This window comes from Oryza glaberrima, chromosome 6, assembly GCF_000147395.1.
Source record: "Oryza glaberrima chromosome 6, OglaRS2, whole genome shotgun sequence".
Classification (NCBI taxonomy): Eukaryota; Viridiplantae; Streptophyta; class Magnoliopsida; order Poales; family Poaceae; genus Oryza; species Oryza glaberrima.
In genome coordinates this window covers 10,320,585-10,344,061 of record NC_068331.1, presented here as the reverse complement: position 1 = coordinate 10,344,061, position 23,477 = coordinate 10,320,585, and the positions used below count along the sequence as shown (strand labels likewise).

Sequence of the window (23,477 nt, the reverse complement as noted above, 5' to 3'; positions counted from 1 at the left end):
TGTTCCCATCGTCCTCGCTCCCCCTCCCCCGCGCTCGTGCTGCCTCCGCCCTCCCCGTCTCCCTCGTCGACGTCGTTGCCGCCGCAAAGTCGCCGGCTGCCGGACCTCCTCTCTTGCGTCGCCGGCAATGGGCCTCCTCCCTACCCACCGGCTGGCCTATCCAGATGAGAAGAGTGCGAGAGAGAGATGAGAGGAAGGGAGAGAAGAGGGTGATGACGTGGTCATCCTGACATGTGGGCTCACATGGGTCCCATGTTGATTTAGCTATCATGTCAACGCCACATGGTCTGAAGACCTAGTTAAACCAACCACATAGATGTCACGTCAGCCAAAACCGTCTTTCAAACCTCCGCGGAATCTCGTTTGCACCGGTTTTACAGTTATATCTGGTTATTGTTTAAAATCGGATTCGTTGGGAAGGGAATGCCGGACCAAATTGACCCGTACTTTTGGGCCGAATTTACGCTCACTTCTGGGCTGACATGTGGGTCCGAGTCACAGTGCGAAGCGGTGCGACCACCACCCACGGACGGCGGCCGCCGCCGCCGCCGCCGGCCGGTGGCAAAGGTGCGCCGCCCGCAAACCGAGCTCTCTCCGCCTCTCGCTTGCCTCCCGCTTGCCGCCGCCCCGCCGTTTCCGCCATCAGCCCATCTTGGCGCCACCACAAATGCCGGCGGGCGGCGGCGGCGGCGGGAGCAGCTGTCCACCGGGAACCATCGCCAACAATGTCCCCCTTGCCCTCTTCGATTCATCCCCTCGCGCTCCGATGGCGGGTAAGCGGGCAGCGTACGCGCTGCGGCCGGGCACCCCCTCCTCCTGCTCCGGCCGGCTGTTTCCTCTGCCGCCCTGGCTGGGCTGGCTGCGATGCACTACAGCAATCACAGGTGAGGTCAGCTACTCGCCTAATCCATGTGCTTCCTTCCTCCTGCTTAGTGGTCTGCCCGCCAGTGGTTATGCTACTACTCACAATTTTGTGTATATATATATCCCTGGCATTTTCCTTACAGGAGGAAATTGACTCGATTTGATTGTGACAAAGTAGCCCAGCAACTGCTGATGGTAAGCTGATTACTATCTAACGAATTCCACAAACTGTAGTACTACCGTTACAGTTTCTTATCGGTTGCATTCGACCCTGTAACAAAATGGTGTTTCTTATAGAATATGTTGGGACAATGCAGATGTCTCTTATAGATCAGTTTTGGATCCCCGCAAAAAAAAAAGAGATCAGTTTTGGATAAAAATAACTAATACTGATCCTTATTTAAATACATGACGTTGTTGACTTTTTTTTTCTAGTCCATGTGCATTGCATTTCAGCACCATTTGTTTGTTTTGTTCCATCTCACCTTAACTGATACATTCAACTATCTCCAAATAAAACAGCAAAATTTGTGATTCATGAGGTTCAACATGGATGCCGGAAAAAGTTCTTTATGTTTTCCACTAGGCCCTGGCCGCTTGTGCATCCATATTATTATATAGTTTTAGTTTGTTCCCTCATCCATACTACTATTTTACTACCACTGAATCGAGCCTGTAGAGTCATATAATATCTCTCATTATCATGGCAATTCCTTCACTGAACTAGTAGAGCCATCTAAAATCTCTCACTCAGGCCAGTTGCCAGCCTCTCCATCTTTGCCCTTCAACATTTCAATTTACTTTTAATGGCATGCATCCTTGAGAACAAATCTCTGCATAAATTAATGGTGATGGTTTTGAATAGAGAATTATTATATTGGTGGAAGAGGATCACAGAATGGCACATAAGACCTAACCATTTCATTCTCAATGTCTTTTTTGTCTAACCAAAGCAATTCCAACCCCTGCTTTTCTTTTGCGAGGAAAAATTCCAGCCACTGTGTTTGTGCATGTGCATCTTCTGTGAAAGCACAAAAAAAAAAGAGGAAGGAGTTAAGTCCAAAAAATATCACAAAAGCAAACTGGATTATTTGAAATCCACATAAAATGTTTCCATACGTTTGAAAATGTTTTGGACTCTGAGAATTGGGCAAGGGCTTTCATACAATATAGACTACAAAGTTTTATGCCCCCGCGTCGCCCCGCTCCAGGGAGACACGGGCGGCGACGCTGCAGCCCCCGCCGCCACCCCCTCCCCCCTCTCCTCCTCCACATCGCCGCCGCCCAAGTGGCCGCCGGCAAAGCTGGGCGACGGCAAGGACGGCGGCGGGGAGGCCACTCTCCCTTCGCTCTAGCCACGGCGGTCGGAGCAACGCCGAGATCTGAGCAGAAGGGCGGTGGCCGTCGGCGCTAGTTCCAGCGCCGACGAGGCCGGTCGAGGAGGCCGCGGCGGATCTAGGGAGGCGAGTCCGATGGGGATGAGAATGTCGGCGCGGCGCAGACGGCTGTGAAGTTAGCAGCGTGCGCGGCCCTGGAGACACGTGCTCGCGCGGGAGGCGCAGACGCGGCTGTCGGGTCGGGGCGGGAGCTGTGCGTGTGGTGGCAGGCGCGGGAGTTGGTGCGGGAGCGGCCGGTGGAGGAGGACGTCGTGGGTGACGGCAGGGAGGCTGTCGCGTCCCGCGAGAGTCCGGCACGTCCGGAGGCGGTGAAGGCCGGCGCGTTCGGCGGCGGCGAGGTGGCAGGCTGACGGCAGGAGATGCAGTGGGTGCTAGTTGTGCCGTCGGTGAGCCGCGGGAGGCTGATCTGGGTGGTTGGCGGTGGGCAGCGGCGAAGGCGACCGCGGTGCGAGGAGGCTCGGCCGAGGCGTGTGCCAGTGCGGCACGACGAGGCTGGCCAACGTGGTGCGAGAAAGTGCGGCTGGCGACGGCGGTGGCCGGCACAGCGGGAGGCGAGGCCGGCGAAGGATGAGCCAGGTGAGGCGCGGCCGGTGGCATCACACGGAGACTGGCCGGCGGGGGCGCCGGTGCAATGGTAGATAGGCAGGCGGTGGATGGAGGGTGAAAACCCAAGCCGGCCTTGGCTAGGCCAGCAACGATGGCGTTCGAGCGTCACTCCCCTCTTGAGGGCGTTGTCGTGTCATCTCGTCTCAGCCCCTCTACTGTGGCTGCCGGGTGAAAGCCCTGTCTCGGTTCTCTTTGAGACCTTGACGGACGACGGCGGCGGTTTTTCGTCGCTTCTCTCCTTTGAGACGTCGTCTAGGCATCCCCTTGCCGAAACCTCTCAAGCAATTGGTGCAAGCTCGCTCTAGATTCATATCCTCTTTTGTTGGCGTCCTAGCTTCTGCAAGTTGGCCACGTCGGAGGGCCTAGGGGGGAGAGCGGTTCCATTCTTCTCTCTCACCCTCTCTCCCTCAATCCCAAAGACTTGGATAGAGCGGGGTTTTGTGTCGGTTTTGGGCGATCTCGGCTGTGTTCCGTTGTTGGCCTAGCAGCGGTCAGTCACGCTTAGCGGCGGCTGGTCCGGCTCTTGCCTTCTCCTAGGACTGTGTGTTGGTGCTGTCGGTGTGTGGGTACTGATATACTTTTTTTGTTTTCCTGGTTACGATCTCCCAGGGTTGTAATCTTGTATTTTTTTTCCTGCTCTATCAATAGAACTTCACACTGTCTAGTGCGAGTCGTTAAAAAAAATTGAAGCCCTAAAAACACTTTATAAAGGATTTAATTTAATAATTATACATGACTTAAACTCAATATTTGTAACACTGGTTTAACTTTTGGGCTGTTCCAGAGGAGATATGAATGGACGAGTAGCATGATTGCATCCTGCTTTAGCCAGCTAATACATCGGAATGTGAAGAATGCATCCCAGTAAACAAAGAAATCATGGATGGATAGTGTTACAAAGCACACATAGAGCATCTAAACTCCCTAACTTGACTAATCTTCTTTGTTAACAACAAGCAGAGTTGACCATTTCCTTTTCCTTTTTACTTAGATTCCCTACTGAGTGACCAAATCTTGTGGATTGCAGCAATGCCTAGTGCAGCTATAACAAATGCAATGAAATATCCAGAAGACTCCAACCTCATTCTGGAACCAGCCATGTAGGCAAGTAGGAGGCCGAGCAAGTTCAACACAATCGTTATGTTCATCACCTTAAACAACCAGTCCTCCCTTAGCAGTTTCTCCTTTAGCAACAGGATGATAACAACAATGGACGCCACGAAGGAAGCAGAGTTGCTGTAAAAGAAGATGAGGTAACGGTACCTTTTGTTGTCATGCATAACCGGGTTACCTGCTTCACGCCCATTGCTGTTACCTTGCCACACACCCCCAGGTGGGTTGAGGCCAGCCTGGTAAGTAACACTTGCAGCCAAGACTCCTAGCAGCATAAAGTATTTACGTTTGGAATGTTTTCTTGATTCGTCCTCTTTCTTGTTAGACTCTGTGGCTGTTCTTTCCTGTTTTTCTTTCTCATTAGTCTCGTTGGATGTATTTTTTTTGGCTTCACCCACATCTTCTATGTCCACGGACTTCGTTGTTCTGTCGTCTTCTTTTATTTCATTGGCAGACATTGTCTCGCTGGGCTTCAATGTTTGAGTTTCTTGTTCTATGACAACCTCATCTTGTGCTGGAGGGGACTTCTCTATGCCTCCTGCTTCCTCATCCTGTGGGTTAGCTGACTTCATTTCTTTTTTGACAAAACATATTAGGACTACAATCATAATGAAGAGGACCAAAGCCACCAACACAAAGATATAGATGGATGTTTTCAGGTGCTGAGTGCTTCCTGCAGCGTAGGCACACATGAGAGCAAACATGCCTACTGCAGTGCAAACAGAGAGAGCATAGCTTCGTATGGCTGGCTTATACAGATTCGGGTTCACGAGGAGTATAATGAGGGCAATCGATGACATGAAGCTCATTGAGTTGCAGTACAGGAATGCCTTATAACGGCGTGGATAGTTGTAAGATAGGACAGGCTCACCTGCATGGTGCCCAAACTCATCATCCTTCAGCCAAAACCCGCCTGGCGGGGTCAACCCAGCTTGGTAAGTTAGGGTCGTACACAAAACTGCAAAAAGGAGCAACCTCTTGCGCCTCTTTCCCTCATCCTTGTCCTTGTCCCCATCTTTCTTTCCCATGTCCTCATCAAGTGTGATGAATATAACATGAATAACCACATAGACTAAAACAACTCCAGCTAAGGCAATGACATAAATGGATGTGGTTACATCTCGGCAACTCCCAGCAGAGTATGCACCAATGAGGCCAAACAGATCCAGTATCATGGCAAGCTCTAGTATGCGGCGCTTGAGGATAGGCTTATACTGGACCAAGATGATGATGACCAAGGATGCTGCAAAGGCTATAGAATTGCAGTAAAAGAATACCTTGTAACGTTCTGGTTGAACAGATAAGAGTATTGGTTCACCAGCCTTATGCTCCTTCCAATTCTCCTGCCAAACACCACCTGGTGGGACCAGTCCTGCTTGGTATGTGACGGTTGTTACAAGAGTGGAAAGCAGGACAACAAGAGATTGAGCCTTCTCCAGAATATCTGCATTGCTTGTATTGGTCTGTACTCCACCATTGCTTGTGTTCTTCTTTACTCCATTGCTTGGCCTAGCGATCCATGAGCATGCAAATTTAAGATGGAAATACAGATATCAATAATATTTGGAAGCAGAAACATGTTCATGCATCCATACCTTCCATTTGAATCTGATGCTGACCCTTGTGGGTGAGGGGATATAATCACCTTGAGAAAAAGAATGCATGCAAGAACGGCGAAAACCAGACAGCCCACATAGATGGTAGTGTCACTATTCCTGCTGCTGCCGGTGGCATAGGCCCCTACAAGACCGACAAGAGCAATAATGATGTACGCTTTGAGAAAGCGGGTCCTTACTCGGGAGGTCAAGCTTTGATCCTGGTCCTGGAGTAGTGGGATGACTAGTTGCTTGTCTAGGAGCAGCATAATGATGAGCAGGGACATGACAAATGCAGCAGCATTAAAGACAAAGAATGCCTTCAGGCGGATAGCATGGTGTTCTCGCATGACCGGGTCGCCTGCATTGTGTCCCTCCTTGCTGCTGTCCCAGTAGCCACCAGGGGCACTCAACCCAGCCAGGTAAGTGATGCTCATCACAAATGTAGCAAGAAGTAGCAGGAGCTTGCGGCGCCGCTCTTTTTCCTCCTCTTTCTTATCACCTGATTGGGACAGCTGATTGATTTTCTCCCCTTTGCCATCAGCTGTTTGCTGTTGCTCCTTGGCTTCCTCCTTTTTGCCATCACCTGGTTGTGATTATCCTGGTTCTGTTAGGAACAGTTTATGGTTTCTTTTTTTTAAAAGAAAATGGAAACGGGCTACATATTTGGCCTCTGCCATATTAGGCAGTTCATGGTTTCTGTCAGGCAATCAGAGTTAAGAGCATTACCTACGCTGCTGCTCAATGAAGTCAGCACAAGTTGAATCACCATATAGACAAAAATGATGACCAACACCCAAGCATTCCTGGGTTTTAGCACAGCCCGGCTGGTCCCAGCTGCATAGGCCCCCACAAGGCCAAGCAGATCTAGCACCATGGCCACCCGCAGTGGAAGCATGGGGATCCATAGCTTTTTCTTCTCTTGTACGATTGCAAGGCTGAAGATGAGGATGATGACCACAATGGACAAAACGAACGCAGCCGCATTGCAGTAGAAGAAAACAAGGTACCGGGGGTAGTAGGTATCCCGGATAATGGAGTCACCGGCGAGGTGCCCGGCCTCGGTATTCTGCCAGACACCCCCAGGCGGGTTGAAACCTGCAGCATATGTCACTGTGGCTGCCATAATAGCCAGCAGTAAGAGGTACTTCCGCAAGAGTAACTCCAGTGGTTTTTCTTCCTCTTTCTCTTTGGATCTCTCTGGTGAGTGTCCATTCACCATTTGCTAGCTGGGGAACAGTGATAGAAAGGAGGTGCCTCAAGGTGTCAATGACTCAATGCCAAGAAGTTGCTTCAACATGCATACATTATATAGAGTTGTGTTGTACCAGCTTCATGGAGACTGGCCTTGGGTAGATTTCCTCGTCGTTTTAAAGTTTAATTGATTCTTTACGAAGCAAAACAATGACGTTGATTTGATCTCACCTTGTTTCCTCCTTGTTTGAGCTTCCCATGAATCTGTCTATGATCTATAGAGCGGCTTGAATTGTTTATATGGCCAAGTGATCTGGACATTTGTGTAGTTTATTTGACCCAAAAGACTTGAGTGTTTGTTTTCTTCTGAAAGACTTGACTTTCTGGAGTTCATATATATCCCAATCCCATGTGGAGATTTGATTAAACTGTTGCCACGTTTCTCTTGCTTTATCTAATTTTCCTGGTTGATACTATTTTTTTTGAGGGATTTGCAGGTTGAAACTTGACAGTCTCTATGGCTAGCAACGGCTACTGGATGTTCTTTTTAATTGCGAGGCAAGCCACAATTCTCATTAACAGAAACCATAATTGTGAACTATCTTGTCTTCATTCCAGTGCTCTATTTCAGCATATATGCAAATGTGTAAAATAAGCTGGAGACGAATTGAAGTGTTTCTTAATTTGAACTTCTAGAATGCCAGCAAAACTCTTGTTTGGTGTAATGCCCATAGTCTTAAATTCAGCTTTCCAAATAATGGTGAACGTGAGATATGCATGTATATAAAGCTTGATATACACTCTAGGGTGTGTCTAGCTGCCTTCTGTAGCTGTCCTTTCTTTCCAGCTGGGATGTTTTTACGTATACATTTTGATTGCCCAAACTGTCAAGGTTCCAACACTGTAAAGAATTTTATGGATCTAGTCATCATATCTCATGCATATGCCAGACCCCCCTGGCGGGTTAAAAACCCTGCGGCATATGTCACCGTGGCCACCATAATGGCCAGCAGCAAGAGGTACTTTCGCAAGCAATACTCCAACGGCCTGCCTTCATCTTTGGATTCCTCTAACGACTGTTAATTCGCCATTTGCTAGCTGGGGAGCAATGACAGAAAGGAGGTGCCTCAAGGCGTCAATTACTCTATGCCAAGCAGGTGCTTCACCATGCTACATTAGCTTAATGGAGGCTGGCCATGGGCAGACTTTCTTTGATCTAATCCCCGTCATTTTTAAAAGTGTAGTTGGTTTTTTTAAGGAAACAAGTGATGTTGATTCGAGCTCATCTTGTTTACTCCTTTGTTTCAGCTTCCCATGAATCTGTCTACGATCGATGAGGCACTTGCGTATTTTATATGGTCGTCTAATCTAGACTTACCAATACTTTATTTGACCTGATAAACCGGGGAGTTTTTGTGTTCTTCTGCGAAGACCTACTTTCTGGATCCAACTCCCAAGTCAAGATCTGATTAAACTGTTGGCACGTTTCTCTTGCTACTGTTTTGCAGGTTGAAAGCTTCTATTGTAGCAACGGATACTGGCTGTTCTTTTTTACTGCGAGGCAAGTCCCACAATTCCTATTAACCACAAGAAAGATGCGCTCATAGCGTAGTGGCAGGGGTTGCTGGCATGCACCCCGTCGGCCCGGGTTCGACTCTTGTCCAGCACGCTCACCAGGAATATTTACTTCTTTCTTCTTAAAACCATTGACACCAAGCCCTTGGTGCCCAACTATTTTTTTAACTATCGTGTTTCCATTCCGGTGCTCTATTTCAGTATATTGCTAGTTGTAATGTTTATGATAGAAAGGACACATATGGAAGTGTTTCTTAATTTGAACTTTGAGAATGCCAGCAAAATTCATGTTTTGGTCAAATGCCCACATCTTAAACTCCAGCTTTCCAATTAGTCGTGAAACATTAGCCATGCATGTGAATAGAGTTTGATATACACTCCAGGGTGTATCTAGTTGCTTTCTGTAGCTGTGTCCCTTTTTTTTTCAGCTGAGATCTATTACCCAACATTTGATTCCACGAGTTTACAGTTTGTGATAGTCCAGGTTCCAACATTATAAAGAATTGAGCTGGATCTTAGATGTAACTAGGTGATACCCCGCGCATTGCTACGGGATTCATGGATGATTATATATTAAATATGGTAGAAATGATGAAAGTTGAAATGTTGAGAAAATAATGTGAGGAAAATTATTTGATAGATACTTGTTAGATCTCTGTAATATAATATTGTAGATGATGTGTCATGCTTGCATGAGATTGAATATATGCTAAAATAGTGATTGCTAGTGATTAAAGATGTAACATGCTTGCATGAGATTTTAAATATGCTAGAATAGTAATTGCTAGTGGGTGATGATGTGGCATGCTTGCATGTTGAGTTTTAGCTTATAATAATTGTTAGTGGATACCAACCATATAGAGATAGATGGGGCACGCCTACCTTTTTATTGACCATATGCTATTTAATTAAGCTCGATAGATATGAAGAATCAGCTGGAACAAGTACTAGCTATTGGGGTACTTCAACAAAAGGTAGCAAGAGTAGAAAATAGAAAAAAAATTGTCCGGTGAATATTTGTGTAACCATAAAATAGTTCTGGGGAGAAATTAATAGACTCACTAAGAAATTATTCTTGGATAGATGTATAACTCGTGATTTGTTCGTGACTGTCTGGTAAGAAATGAATTGTTTGTGAAGTTGTCGTTTCCATACGGTGTGTGCTGAAATATGTTTGATCCCTAACAGTAACAGCCTGTTAGATCACAGTGACACATAAATCTAATTGCTCTTAAAACGAGGTAACAGCATATAAGACTAGTAGTAAAATTGTATTCCTTGTCATGCGAGCCTGCCAGTAGGTGTAAATTTTTATTCCTTATCGTACTATTGCACACAGGATTCACATTGCCTCAGTTCAGATGATACCTCAAATAATTAAATTTTATACATAAGCAGTTGGCTGGCGTTCTAATCTACTCCCTCCGTCCCAGTATAGCAGTCGTTTTACTCTGTAGCAGCTGTCCCAAAAAGCTTGACGCATCCAAGTCCGAGCAGCGATAAGTACCTAGGAGTACTCTAGTAAGAAAAAAAGTCCCTGGCTCCCAGCAACGAGAAGTACTTAAAAAAAAGAAGTGGGCCCATCTAGTACCGTGGGTGGCGTGGAATTTTTCTCCTCCACACAGGATTTTTCTGCTTGTGTGGCAATTCCCTGCATGTTGAAATGATTACCTGCAGCTGCCAGCTAATGATTTGGGGGCGTTTTGGTCATTTTCTCCTAAAGCAAATATGTGTCAGTGATTCTCGAACGATCGCTATAACCTGAGCTTTGGTCCACTATCCTCAAACAAACAAACGAAAAAATAATGGGCTACAAGAACTTATCCTCTTTACCATTTATAGAAAAAAGTATACTTCGACTCCTTCAGCTATGGTCCGAGTATAATTCATGCCTCTAATCGCAAACTAGGGAATTTCACATCCCCATGTACTAAAATCGGTGGAAAACAACTACCTGGACAATATAGTGGATCGTTTCATCCAACGTGGCCATTTGACCCTGGTCAACAAGTTGAGTCAGCAGACGACTTTTGACCGAATGTACTGAGTTAGCTGGGATTTCGGTTAAGGATGCGCGTCTCGTCCGCCCTCTCAATCTAGCACTTCCTAACTAACCAAAACCCTAGACCGGTTGTGGGTGACGAGAAAGGCGACGCCGGAGGTGGCATGCTTGGGTAGCGCTCAAGGGTGTCGCGGCGATCGTTTTGGTTGGCTGATCGTAAGGATTGATCGTAGATATGCCTCCCCCTCTCCCCAAACCACCCATCACCTTTTTGTCTCATCGTTCATGTGGTTTATTGATTTAGGCGTGATTTTATATAGCGGTAGATTTGTACTTTTATATTGGATTTGCTATAGATTTGGCATTATTTAGGTAGAACTAGAGTAGATCAGCTCAATTGGCCATATTTTATTACGTAATGCCGCCAAGGTACCATCTGCACCAGGGCGACGCCTGCGCACCCATTCCTCGAAGGCCTTCAGACGCCCAACAGCTTCCTTGAATGGCATGGTCGTCAATTTTGTGGAACTGCTCGATGCCGGCGATCACGTGCAGGTACCTCTTCGGTGCGGTGTCGAACAACTTCTTGATCAACATGGCATCGGTCTGCGTCTCCCCCAGGTTTGAGAATCTCACAGACATCCCCGTCAGCTTCCCAGCATACTGGTCCAAAGTCTCGCCAGCCTCCATCTGGAGTGCAGCAAAATCACTCCTCAACATCTATAGACGCGCCGCCTTCACCCAGTCAACTCTGACGTACCTCGTCTTGAGGCACTGCCAGACCTGATGCACCGTTGTCTTCTTGGCTACCTGCATGAGTATTGAGGAAGTCTTCGGGCAATGCTTGGAGCAGATGAGAGCGTGCCTTCTTGTCCTTCCGTGCGTCGACGTTCGCACCGGCCGGCTTGTCGGCCTCCCAGACACCCTGGTCCTCCATCATCTCTTGGACTCTGATCGCCCAGCTCGTGTAGTTCGTCGCCGTCAGTTGAGGATACAGGAAAGCACTACCTGTGCTTCCCCATGCCGCATCTGCCGTCACGATGGACATCGTAGCGAAGGATCCCGATCAGCCTAGTCCGCCTCTGATACCAGATATAGGCAATAAACCTAAAACCTAAGAACTGTAGCTAATCTGGGAAAGTTCAGAGATTACAGAAATGAAGAACTGAGTTTTGGAAAGTTCAGAGATTGTGGGGCAATTTTCTTCCTCTATTTCTCTGTAATCAAAAGTGCGTACAAAGCAAATACTAGCTATTTAAACACCGCCAAAGCATGATCTCGTGCCATCCCACAATCCTCAATTCTCGGCTACACTCACGCACGCACGCGCTACTCTGACGCGATCAACACGGCGCCCACTGACGAGATCTCTGTGCCCTTCGCATCTCTAACGAACTCCATCTGAAGTGCTTTTGCTCCTGCCATGCATGCCGCACTAACAAGAGCTTCAGACCACCTCAGGATTATTCAAACTAGCCAACACCGGCCACGCGATTCCGGTCCGACCACGGCGCAACCTCCTGCTGGTGTCCACTGTGTCTCCCGCCGTGCCTCTCCACGCTGCCCGCTGTGCGCTGACTGAAGAAGACTGGAAGAGAGAGGAAGAGAGGTGGAGAGGGAACGAAATAAAAATTGATCGCTGATATGTGGGGCCGCGTGACACCCATATTGACTTAGCTCGCCACATCAGCTAAAACCGGTTACTATACTGACGAGAGACAAAGTTGACATGGTATTGTAAGCTAGGAGATAGGCCATACCACGGTATTTCAGTTTAGGGATAAATTTTAGACTTGGCGATAAATTTTAGACCTAAGTGAACTTATTCCGCCTAATTTTACCTCAGCTCTTTCTGGGCTGAATTTACGAGCACCTATGGAGCAAAATGACCCGTACTTTTGGGCCGAATTTACGCTCACTTTTGGGCTGACACGTGGGCCCGATCTGCAGCGAATCGTGGCTGCTCAGTGTGAGGCGGTGCGACCACCAACGGACCGCCGCCGCCGGCGCTCTCCGCCTCCGCTATGCGGCGCCGCCCCGCCGTTTCCCCATCAGCCCATCTCGGCGCAGACTGTTTTCTCCGGCTTCTCGACCGGCCACCGCCACAAATGCCGGCGGCGGCGGGAGCAGCTGTTCCACCAGGAGCCATCGCCAACATGGCCATGGTGGGTAAGCTCCCCCTTGCCCCTCTTCGATTCATCCCCGAGCTGTTTCCTCCGTCGCCATGGCTACGATTCACTCCGGCTAAGACAGGTCCTCCTCCTTCCACATGCTTTTCCTCCTGCTCGGTGCTCGGCTATTTGTAATACTACTCCCGCTGTCTCATAATATAGCAATCTAACACCAATCTAATACCGGATGTGACATTTCATAGCCCAACGTATCTGGATAAGAAGCATGTCCAGATTCGTTGTACATAAAACGTTCCATCTAATACTAGGTTGCTATATTATGGGACGGAGGGAGTAGCATTGGTCATCAGTGGTGTGCTGCTCACACATTTGTACACACCAACCCCTTGCATTTTTATTACAGGAGGTAAATTATATAGTCGATTCGATCGATTGTGCCGAAATAGCCCAACAACCGCTGACGGTAAGACGATTACTATCCTACCAATAGCACAAACTTACTGCTGTTACAGTTTCTTATCTGTTGCTTGCAACCCTGACTAATTTTCAGTAGCCTGTAAGAGAACAATGTTTCTTATAGATTATCTTGGGACAAAGTCGAATATGTTTCTTGTAAATCAGTTTAGAACAGCTGTTTAGCCTCCAACTATCTGTTTCTAGTACATGACCTTTGTGTTCTTTATTTCTGATCCACGTGCATTGCATTCCAGTACCAGTTATTTCTTTCGTCCCGCCTTAACTGATACATACATCCGACTATTTGCAAATGAAATAGCAAAATCTTCATGAGGTTCAACCACATGGATGCTGGGCCAAAGTTCTTCATGTTTTCCACTAGGCCCTGGCCATTCGTGAATTTATTTTTGACTATAATATATCATGTAGTTGTAGGTTGTTCCCTCATCCAGATTTTTCAACTGTCGCTGAATCGATCTGCAAAGTGGATTGATATTGAATGCCAGCAGAAGTGGATTATTTTTTAAATGATCAGCAGAAGTTGATTGCTTTTACTCTTTAGGGTATAATGAGATGGAGTTCTCTCCTCTTCATTTCTTTTCCAAATCAGCAAGAATTCTGTTTGACAACTCATTTTGTACCCATTACATTGTATACAATCACAACATTAGGACTGATTTATGGTCTGTCTAGATGTATGGTAGATCATGAATCATGATAACTAGGTCCTGGATGCAGGAAAATGTGCTTTTAGGTGCAGGGTTGAGCCTGGCTATGGCCCCCACTTCACATCTGGCCCATGTGGTGTTCAATTTTGTATTTATACACTTAGTTATGTCCATAAAGATGAACTAAAATGGGTTGCCTGACCCATGCTCATCCCTAATCACATGTGTTTGGTCTTCATTGCTGATTCCATGCTTGGAGCCTTGGACTGGAGTGGAGACCGCACTGGGCTGAGGGGACGAGCAGAAGACTGGGCTGAGCTAGGTTTGGGCCCAGGAAGACAGAGAACTTTAATTAGAGAGATAAATAAACAACAATTGTTCGTAGTTTTTCATACTTTATAAGCAAGTGACATATGTTCACTCCTGTATAAGACCCTAGCCATTAAAATCACTTTTATTTTGATATTGACAAACTTTTCTTAAAGAAATGTTACGGAGAAATGCCCTTCCATAAAATGTTTTAACTTTTTAAGATTGAAAAGATATCAAATGCAGTTCAAAAATGGGGAAGCACCAAATGTGTGGTTGTGGAGTCGAGTGCATGATTCCACACACTAGGATTTAAATATTAGTGTCCACATATATTACACACACATGGTGTATTTTCAATGGGAATTTAGTGAGGTCAGGGATTTGTCGCTGGCTCCTTCTCTTTGAGCATGTGTCAGGGAGTGCACTTGTGGGTTTGTGAGTGTTGTGTGCATGCTTAATGGTGTGTATGAGATTGTCAGTGTGTGTTTTCCGTGTAATCGCAAAAAAAAAAAATGCAGTTAAAAATATCACAGCAGCAAACTGGACCATTTGAAACCCTCCAACATGTTTCCATATCTTCCCCAAAAAATGTTTCCATACTTTTGAAAATTTGGGAAAAAAATCTCTTTTGGATTCTGAAAATTGGGTAAGGGCTTTCAAAAAGTACAGTTAATTAAAGTCCTAAAAGTTTTAGAAAGCACTTAAATTAATATGTATAGTGATGTAACTTTTAGCATTTGTAACTCTTGTTTGATTTTTGGGCTGTTAATGGGGAGATAAGAATGAAGTAGTAGCGATTGAGTCTGACTTTAACCAGCTAATAATATATTGGAACATAAAAAATGCATCCGACTAAACAAAGAAAGCATGGATGGATAGAATTACAAAGCACACATGGAACATCTAAACTCCCTAACTTGACTGACTATCTGGGTTGGTCTAACAGTCAGTGCTGATCATTTATTTTCCTTTTGGAAAATATTTTCTAATGAGTGACCAAATCTTGTGAATTGCAGCAAAGCCTAGTGCACCTATAACAAACACAACGAAATATCCAGAAGACTGCAACCTCATTCTTGAGCCAGCCATGTAGGCTAGTAGGAGGCCAAGTAAGTCCAACACAATCGTTATGTTCATCACATGTAGCGACCATGCCTCCCCCAGCAGTTTCTCTGGTAGCAACAGGATGATAACAACAATGGATGCCACAAATGAAGTAGAGTTGCTGTAAAAGAAGATGAGATAACGGTATCTTTTGTTGTCATGCATAACCGGGTTACCTGCTGCATGACCATTACTATTGCCCTGCCACACACCGCCGGGTGGGTTGAGGCCGGCCTGGTAAGTAACACTTGCAGCCAAGACTCCTAGCAGCATCAAATATTTGCGTGTGGCATGTTTCTTTTTTGATTTGTCCTCTTTCTTGGGAGACTCTATGGCTGTTTCTTGTTTTGCTCTCTCAATAGAATTGTTGGATCTATTTTGTTTGTCTTCACACTTATCTTCTATTTCAGAGGACTTCCCTAACTCAGTGGACTTCGCTGTTATGTTATCTTCTATTCCAACATCAGCTGTTATGTTATCTTCCATTCCAACATCAGATTTTGTCCCAGTGGGCTTCACTGTTTTAGTGTCTTGTTTTGTGATATCCTCATTTTGTGTGGCAGATGACTTTCTCCAATAGGAATATATTACGAGTACGATCATAACGAAGAATACCAATGCCACCAAACCAAAGATATAGATGGATGTTTTCAGGTGCTGAGTGCTTCCAGCAGCATAGGCACACACAAGCACAAACATGCCTACCGCGGTGCAAACTGAGAGAGCATAACTTCGTATGGCTGGCCTGTACAGATTCGGGTTCACAAGGAGTATAATGAGGGCAATCGATGACATGAAGCTCATTGAATTGCAGTAGAAGAAAGCGTTATAACGGCGTGGATAGTTGTAAAAGAGGACAGGGTCACCTGCATGGTGCCCAAACTCATCATCCATCAGCCGAAATCCACCTGGTGGGGTCAACCCAGCTTGGTAAGTAAGGGTCACACACAAGACAGCAAAAAGGAGCAACCTTTTGCGTCTCTTGTCCTCAAGTTTCTGGTCCTTCTCCCTGCCTTCCTTTCCCATCTCTTCATCTTCGAGCGTGATGAACAGAACATGAATAACCACATAGATTAGGACAGCTCCAGCCAAGGCAATGACATAAATGGATGTGGTTACATCTCGGCAGCTCCCAGCAGAGTATGCACCAATGAGGCCAAACAGATCTAATATCATGGCAAACTGTAGTACGCGGAGCTTGAGTATAGGCTTATACTGGACTAAGATGATGATGACCAAGGACGCTGCGAAGGCTATTGAGTTGCAGTAAAAGAATACCCTGTAACGTTCTGGTTGCATGGATAGGAGTATTGAATCGCCAGCCTCATGTCCGATCCAGTTGTCCTGCCAAACACCACCCGGAGGGACCAGTCCTGCTTGGTATGTGACGGTTGCTACAAGGGTGGAAAGCAGTACAACAAGAGATTGAGCCTGATCCATAAATTCTGCATTTCTTGTGTTCTTCTGTGCTCCAACATTGCTCGTCTTTGTCTCTTCACCACCATTGCCTGTGCTTGTCTGTGCTTCAACATTGTTTGACCTGGTGATTCATGAGCCATTGAGCATGCAAATTTAAGATGGAATCAATAATATTTGAAAGCGGAAAAATATACAAGCATTCAATACCTCTCATTTGAATCTGTCTGACAGGATATAATCGCCTTGAGGACAATAATGCATGCAAGAACGGCAAAAACCAGACTGCCCACATAGATGGTAGTGTCACTTTCTCGGCTGCTTCCTATGGCATAGGCCCCCGCAAGACCGACAAGAGCAATAAAGATGTATGCTTTGAGCACAAAGGTCCGTACTGGGCTTGTTTTGTTCTGATTCTTGCCCTTGAGTAGTGGGATGACGAGCTGCTTGTCTAAGAGCAGCATAATGATGAGCAGGGACATGACAAATGCAATAGCATTAAAGGCGAAGAATGCCTTCAGGCGGATAGAATGGTGTTCCCGCATGACTGGGTCACCTGCAGTGTGTCCCTCCTTGCTGTTGTCCCAGTAGCCACCTGGCGCGCTCAACCCAGCCTGGTATGTGATGCTCATCACAAATGTAGCAAGAAGTAGCAGGAGCTTGCGGCGCCGCTCTTTTGCCTCCTTTTTTCCATCATCTGGTTGTGATTATCCTGTTGCTGTTAGGAACAGTTTATTATCTCTGTCAAATGTGCATAGAGGTATTACCTGTGCATCTGGGCAATTCTGGTTTCTCAGGGAATAAAGTCAGCACAACTTGAACCGCCATATAGACAAAAATGGCGACTAACACGCAGGCATTCCTGGCTTTTAGCACACCCCGGCTGGTCCCAGCAGCATAGGCCATCATGAGGCCAAGCAGATCCAGCACCATGGCCACCCGCAGTGGGATCATGGAGATCCATAACCCTCTCTTGTCGTGTACGACGGCAAGGATGAAGATGAGGATGATTACCACAATGGACAAAGCAAATGCAGCCGCATTGCAGTAGAAGAAAACAAGGTACCGGGGATAGTACGTATCTCGGATGATGGAGTCACCGGCGAGGTGCCCAGCCTCGGTATTCTGCCAGACACCCCCCGGTGGGTTGAACCCGGCAGCATATGTCACCGTGGCCACCATAATGGCCAGCAGCAAGAGGTACTTCCGCAAGCAATACTCCAATGGTCTGCCTTCATCTTTGGGTTCCTCTAACGACTGTTGATTCGCCATTTGCTAGCTGTGGAGCAATGACAGAAAGGAGGTGTCTCAAGGCGTCAATGACTCTATGCCAAGCAGGTGCTTCACCATGCATACATTAGCTTAATGGAGGCTGGCCATGGGCAGACTTTCTTCCAATCGTCGTCATTTTTAAAAGTGTAGTTGGTTTTTTTTTAAGGAAACAAGTGATGTTGATTCGAGCTCATCTTGTTTACTCCTTTGCTTCAGCTTCACATGAACCTGTCTACGATCTATGGATGCACTTGCGTATTTTATATGGTCGTCTGATCTGGATTTATCTATACTTTATTTGACTTGAAAGAGCTGGGAGTAGTTTTTGTGTTCTTCTGGAGTCTACTAGATATCCAACTCCCAAATCAAGATCTGATTAAACTGTTGGCACGTTTCTCTTGCTACTGTTTTGCAGGTTGAAAGCTTCTATTGTAGCAACGGATACTGGCTGTTCTTTTTTACTGCGAGGCAAGTCCCACAATTCCTATTAACCAAACTGTGAACTATCATGTTTCCATTCCGGTGCTCTATTTCAGTATATATGCTAGTTGTAATGTTTATGATAGAAAGGACACATATGGAAGTGTTTCTTAATTTGAACTTCGAGAATTGCCAGCAAAATTCAAGTTTTGGTCAAATGCCCACTGTCTTAAATTTCAGCTTTCCAATTAATGGTGAAACATGAGCCATGCATGTGAATAGAGTTTGATATACACTCTAGGGTGTGTCTAGTTGCTTTCTGTAGCTGTGTCCTTTCTTTTCAGCCGAGATCTGTTACCCAACATTTGATTCCACAAGTTTACAGTTTGTAATAGTCCAGGTTCCAAATTGTAAAGAATTGAGCTGGATCTTAGATGTAATGGGGGCACGCGTACCTTTTTATTGATCATATGCTATTTAATTAAGCTCGATAGATGTGAAGAATCAGCTGGAAAAAGTAGTAGCTATGGGGGTACTTTAACAAAAGGTAGCAAGACTAGAAAATAGAAAAAAAGTTGTCCGGTGAATATATATATATGGCCAGCCACTAGGCTCTCCATGCCTACAGGCGTGCCGTCCCAGGAAAGGGCAGCGTGCGGATAGAAAACACTACATTCCAGCGCCGCTAGAGCATGCGCCACACGATTACACAATTAAAAAATTGTCTGGTGAATATTTGTGTAACCATAAAATAGTTCTGGAGAGAGATTAATAGTGACTCACTAAGAAATTATTCTTGGATAGATGTTGATGGTTTAGCTCGTGGTTTGTTTGTGACTGTCTGACTGGTAAGAAATGAGTTGTTTGTGAAGTTGTCGTTTTCATACGGAGTGTGCTGAAATATGTGTGATCCCTAACAGTAAGAGTAAGAGCAGGTACAATAGCAGGCTATAAGTCAGCTGTAAACATATTTTAAAGAGATAAATAAGGAGAGAGAAGAGTCGCGGGCTACAGATTTATAGCCAGATATAGCACGGACTCTAAGAAACAGTGTGTGTATAACAGGTGAGACCAGATATTAATAATGTAGTATGTAACTATTATATGAATAAGCTATTAGATTAGTTATAGATGAATTGGAGTTAGTAGTTAGCTATACTATTAAACTTGCTCTAACAGGCTGTTAGATCACAGTGACACATAAATCTAATTGCTCTTAAAACGATGTAACAGCATATAAAGACTAGTAAAATTTTATTCCTTGTCGTGCGAGCCTGCCGGCCAGTAGGTCTAAATTTGTATTCCTTGTCATACTATTGCACACAGGATTCGCACCGCTTCAGTTCAGATGATACCTGAAATAATTCAATTTTGGTAAAATTTGCTATGGAACACTAAAAAAATGTGTAATTAGATGTGAGGCATCGTAAAGATGTGAATTTCCCCGAGGACACTCTAAAAGTGTGGTAATTTGCTGCAGGACGCTGGACGCATTAAAATATAGGCAAATTTTACCACGGAACATCGTGACTTTGCGATTTTAGCTGTAGGACACCGCGCAAAATGACTTTTGGGGGAACACACTCTCAAAATGTGGTTATTTGCTGGTGGATACCGCACCCATTAAATTAATAATTTCCGGTTGAATAGGAGAGAGAAATTGTGTGAAAGTTCTAAAATGTCCTTGGGCCCACATGTCAGGTCTTCCTTCTCTCTTCTCTCTATCCCCTCCTTCCACATTGCCATGGCTGGCGCTTCTCCATCCTCCATGTCAACACGGAGGAGATGGCTCATGCTGGGCTAGCCCATGAACAGGAACCTGCGGTTGACGTGCGCGGTGAGGTAGGCCGGTGGATCGGAGGTGTATGCGGGCGAGGGAGGGAGCGCCACGATGCCGTTGGGTCGGCGCCGTGGGGTTGGGGAGCGAGGCAGAGAAGAGCTGCGCGCGGGGATGGTGGGGTTCGGAGGACGTATCCGGAGACGAAGCTTGGGGACGTCACGAAGGGACGGCGGCGGCGGTCGTCTACGGTGGCGGCAATCGTCTTCTGCTACAGCCGCGTGATGCGCAGCTGACGCCGCATCGCTAGCCGGCTGCATCTCGCTGCCCGGTCGTCGCGAGCCGCGTCGACCGCTGCTCCGCCATCGCACCGCCCTACCCCCACCTTCGCGTCGGCCGTCACTCCACCATCGCGCCGTCCCACGTCGCGTGCCGGCCTGCGGCGCGTCGCTGGCCGCTCGCATCGCTCGCCCTGTACCTCACGGTCACCACGAGCCGCGCTGTTGAGGGAGAGAGAGGAGGGAGAGAGAGAAGATAGGAAGATAAAGAGTAAGAAGGGGTAATTTGGTCAAGGCATGTAAAAAAGTGGGACCCCTCTCGTCTAGTTAGCACGGAAATTATTAATTTAATGATTGATGTGTCCCCTGGCAAAATAACCATATTTTGAGAGTGTGTTCCCCCAAAAGTCACTTCGCGCAGTGTTCTACAGTTAAAACCGCAAAGTCACGATGTCCTGTGATAAAATTTGCCTAAAATATAATATACATCCAATTGGGGAGAGAGAAACCACACAAAATGACAGTTTTGCACTTATTATCTTCTTCTCCCTTCTCTCGGTTTTCTTCCGACACTCACTCCCAGCGAGCTCCATCATCTTGCCCATGGCGGACAACCATTCAAGGTAGTCGATGGTGCGATTGCGGGGCATGTTGCCAGCACCGACGAGATTGGACATCGCCGAGCTAGTGCGCGCGGCGAGGTGGTGCGCTATGGTGCCGTTGGCCGAGACCTCGATGACGAACACACGCTCGAAGTCGGCGGCCTCGGTGAGCCCACCATTGCCATTGTCCACATAGTGTTTTTGGAGGAAACCCACTAGGTCATCAACTGCTGCGGGGAGGCGGTACTCGGGGGCGAGGAGGTACCTGGTGGAGATCATGACGGCGCTGGCATCCCTTGTGTGGTCGTCCAGTTGACGATGGCGCAAGCACGAGTGGAACCGGCGGCTGCGTTGCCGCCGCGGTCGCCAACGGTATTCAACTATACCTCCCGTCCTCGTCGTCACCAACAACCTCGACATGTTGCGCGACTGTGCTGTTGACTACGCCGAGTGGCTGTCCACCATGGGCAAGCCGGTGGAGCTTGCAGCAAGTGAGCCGGAAGAAGACTGGGAGAAGGGAGAAGAAGGGCAAAACTATCATTTTATATGGTTTCTCTCTCATTAATTGAATAGATATAATATTTTAATGTGTCTTGTGTCCTGTAGCAAATTACCATATATTTGAAGTGTCCTCGGACAAATTCACGTCTTTGTGGTGTCTCACAGCTAATTACACATTTTTTGAATGTCCTATAGCAAATTTTGCCTTGAATTTTATACATAAGCAGTTGTCGTTCTTAATCTATCTTATGTAGTGTGAAAACCTGAGCTTTGGTCCACTACCCTCAAACAAACAAACGAAAAAATAATGTGCTATAAGAACTTATCCCCTTTACCATTTAGGAAAAATTATACTTCGACTCCTTCAACTATGGCCTTGAGTATGATTCATGCCTCCAACCGTAAACCAGGGTATTTCACATCCCCAAGTGTTGAAATCGGTGCAAAACGACTACCTAGACAGTATAGTGGGTGGTTTCATCCAACGTGACCATTTAACCCTGGTCAACAAGCTGAGTTAGCGGACGACTTTTGACTGAATGTACTAAGTTAACTGGGATTTCGGTTAAGGATGAATGCCTCGTCCGTCCTCTCTCAATCTCGCACTTCCTAACCAACCAAAACCCTAGACTGGTTGTGGGCGACGAGAAAGGCGACGCCGGAGGTGGCGTGGTTAGGTAGCGACCAAAAGCGTCGTGGCGGTCGTTTTGGTTGGCTAGGACTGATCGTAGATATGCCTCCTCTCTCCCCAAACCACCCATCACCCTTTTGTCCCCATCATCCATATGGTTTATCAATTTGGGCGTGATTTTATATAGCGGTAGATTTGTACTTTTATCTTGGATTTGCTATGGATTTGGCATTGTTTAGGTAGAACAGGAGTAGATCAGCTCAATTGGTCATATTTTATTACGTAATGCCTCCAAAGGTGGTTGGGATGTGGAACTTTGTTGTGGAGGGCAGAGAGAAGAGGTACTATCATGGGAGGGATACAATGTCTTACATACATCGAGATAAGGTGTTCTTTCTTGACTTTGTAGGACATTTGCAAGATCACTATGAAGTATTGGATGGCACAATGCTTTCTTGGTCGTTTCCAAGGGAAGATCTAGGTTCTAGGCTACATGCATTGGTGGATGACAAGGTCTGCCAATTCATGTATGGCTGCATTGGTGAGGAAGGTGTGGCCGAGGTATATGCCGAGGATCCAATTGTGGTTGATGTTTCAAGTTCTGACGGAGATTTGCAAGATAGAAATGAGCAGGATGAACAGGGTGGTATCCAAGGATTGGAAGACAATGTTGAGTCTAAGAAGATCCTAATTGTTTACAACCAACAGAAGAGATGTTTGATTTTATGGTAGAAGATGAAAGTGATACTGATAGTGATTATATTTCTGGAGATGAGTGCCCATCAAATGATGAAGAAGAGGCTGAGAACATCCATAAGCGGGACAAAGATATTTAAAAGCCAGGGAAGGCAGGCAGTCTGGATGATGTGCTTTTGAGGGGTTGAAATCCAACCCAAGTATGCAGGATGGTCCTAAAGAAGGTGTTAATGAGAACCCATACAATGGCAATGACTCTGATGAGTCCATAGAAGAGATTGGCAATGATGGAGATGTTACTACTAGAACAAGCAAGTATCCAAGGTTCAAAGAGGACTCGTGTTCCACATTTTGAACTTGGGATGAAGTATAATTTCAAATCTCAGTTCAGGAAAGCCATTACAAGCTATGCCTTAAGTGAAAGGAAGGTGATAAACTTTATCAAAATTGAACCTAAGAGAGTGAAGGCAGAATGTGATTGGCCTAGCTGCTCTTGGGTATGTTTGCTCTCAAAGAATTCAAGGACTGACAGTTGGAGATAGCTACTCTGGAGAACTTTCATGCATGCCCCACCTAGAAGGGATAATAAGTTAGTAACCTTAAGGAGAACTGCTAAGGAGTATGGCAAGTTTATATTTGCCAACCCTTCATGGTACTTACGCATGAAGGCTACAGTGCAAGGAGAGATGTTTGCCAATGTTTTAGTTGGGAGGCTGAAGTAAACAAAGGTCTCAGTGATGAGCTGAAGTAAACAAAGGTCTCAGTGATGAAGGAAGCACTAGATGCAACTAAAGTAAGATCTAACTGTTTATTCTGTAGATAATAACATGTGTGAAACATTTAACAAGTGGATCCTAGAGGCTAGA

The 23,477-nt window shown here is 46.1% G+C and overlaps 1 protein-coding gene, 2 long non-coding RNA genes and 1 pseudogene across 4 annotated transcripts; 2 read left to right on the top strand and 2 right to left on the bottom strand.

Moving 5' to 3' along the window:
- The first annotated feature begins 506 nt into the window (after positions 1-506).
- LOC127778003 (uncharacterized) lies at positions 507-4,034 on the top strand. Of its 2 annotated transcripts, none has more exons than XR_008018395.1 (3): positions 507-884; positions 1,008-1,059; positions 3,895-4,034. It is a non-coding gene; the product is annotated as an uncharacterized LOC127778003 (long non-coding RNA). The 2 variants fall into 2 exon arrangements; XR_008018396.1 differs by having other exon boundaries at positions 507-889.
- LOC127778002 (uncharacterized) lies at positions 3,660-7,377 on the bottom strand (annotated as a pseudogene).
- A 4,924-nt stretch (positions 7,378-12,301) lies between these two features.
- LOC127776018 (uncharacterized) lies at positions 12,302-17,909 on the bottom strand. Its single transcript, XM_052302341.1, has 3 exons — positions 17,202-17,909; positions 16,645-17,131; positions 12,302-16,558 (listed from the first exon to the last, which is right to left on the bottom strand). The coding sequence occupies exons 1-3, from the start codon at positions 17,704-17,706 to the stop codon at positions 14,875-14,877; spliced, it is 2,676 nt and encodes an 891-aa protein (XP_052158301.1). The 5' UTR covers positions 17,707-17,909; the 3' UTR covers positions 12,302-14,874.
- On the top strand, positions 17,530-18,532 carry LOC127776020 (uncharacterized). Its single transcript, XR_008018093.1, has 3 exons — positions 17,530-17,634; positions 17,714-17,772; positions 18,122-18,532. It is a non-coding gene; the product is annotated as an uncharacterized LOC127776020 (long non-coding RNA).
- The last annotated feature ends 4,945 nt before the right edge of the window (positions 18,533-23,477 follow it).

Coding starts and splice junctions, on each gene's coding strand:
- LOC127776018 (XM_052302341.1), bottom strand. CDS start 17,706: ATGGCGAATCAACAGTCGTTAGAGGAACCCAAAGATGAAGGCAGACCA. Junction 17,132..17,201: donor AGAATTGCCCAGATGCACAG/GTAATACCTCTA, acceptor AATCACAACCAG/ATGATGGAAAAAAGGAGGCA. Junction 16,559..16,644: donor CAGACAGATTCAAATGAGAG/GTATTGAATGCT, acceptor ATGAATCACCAG/GTCAAACAATGTTGAAGCAC.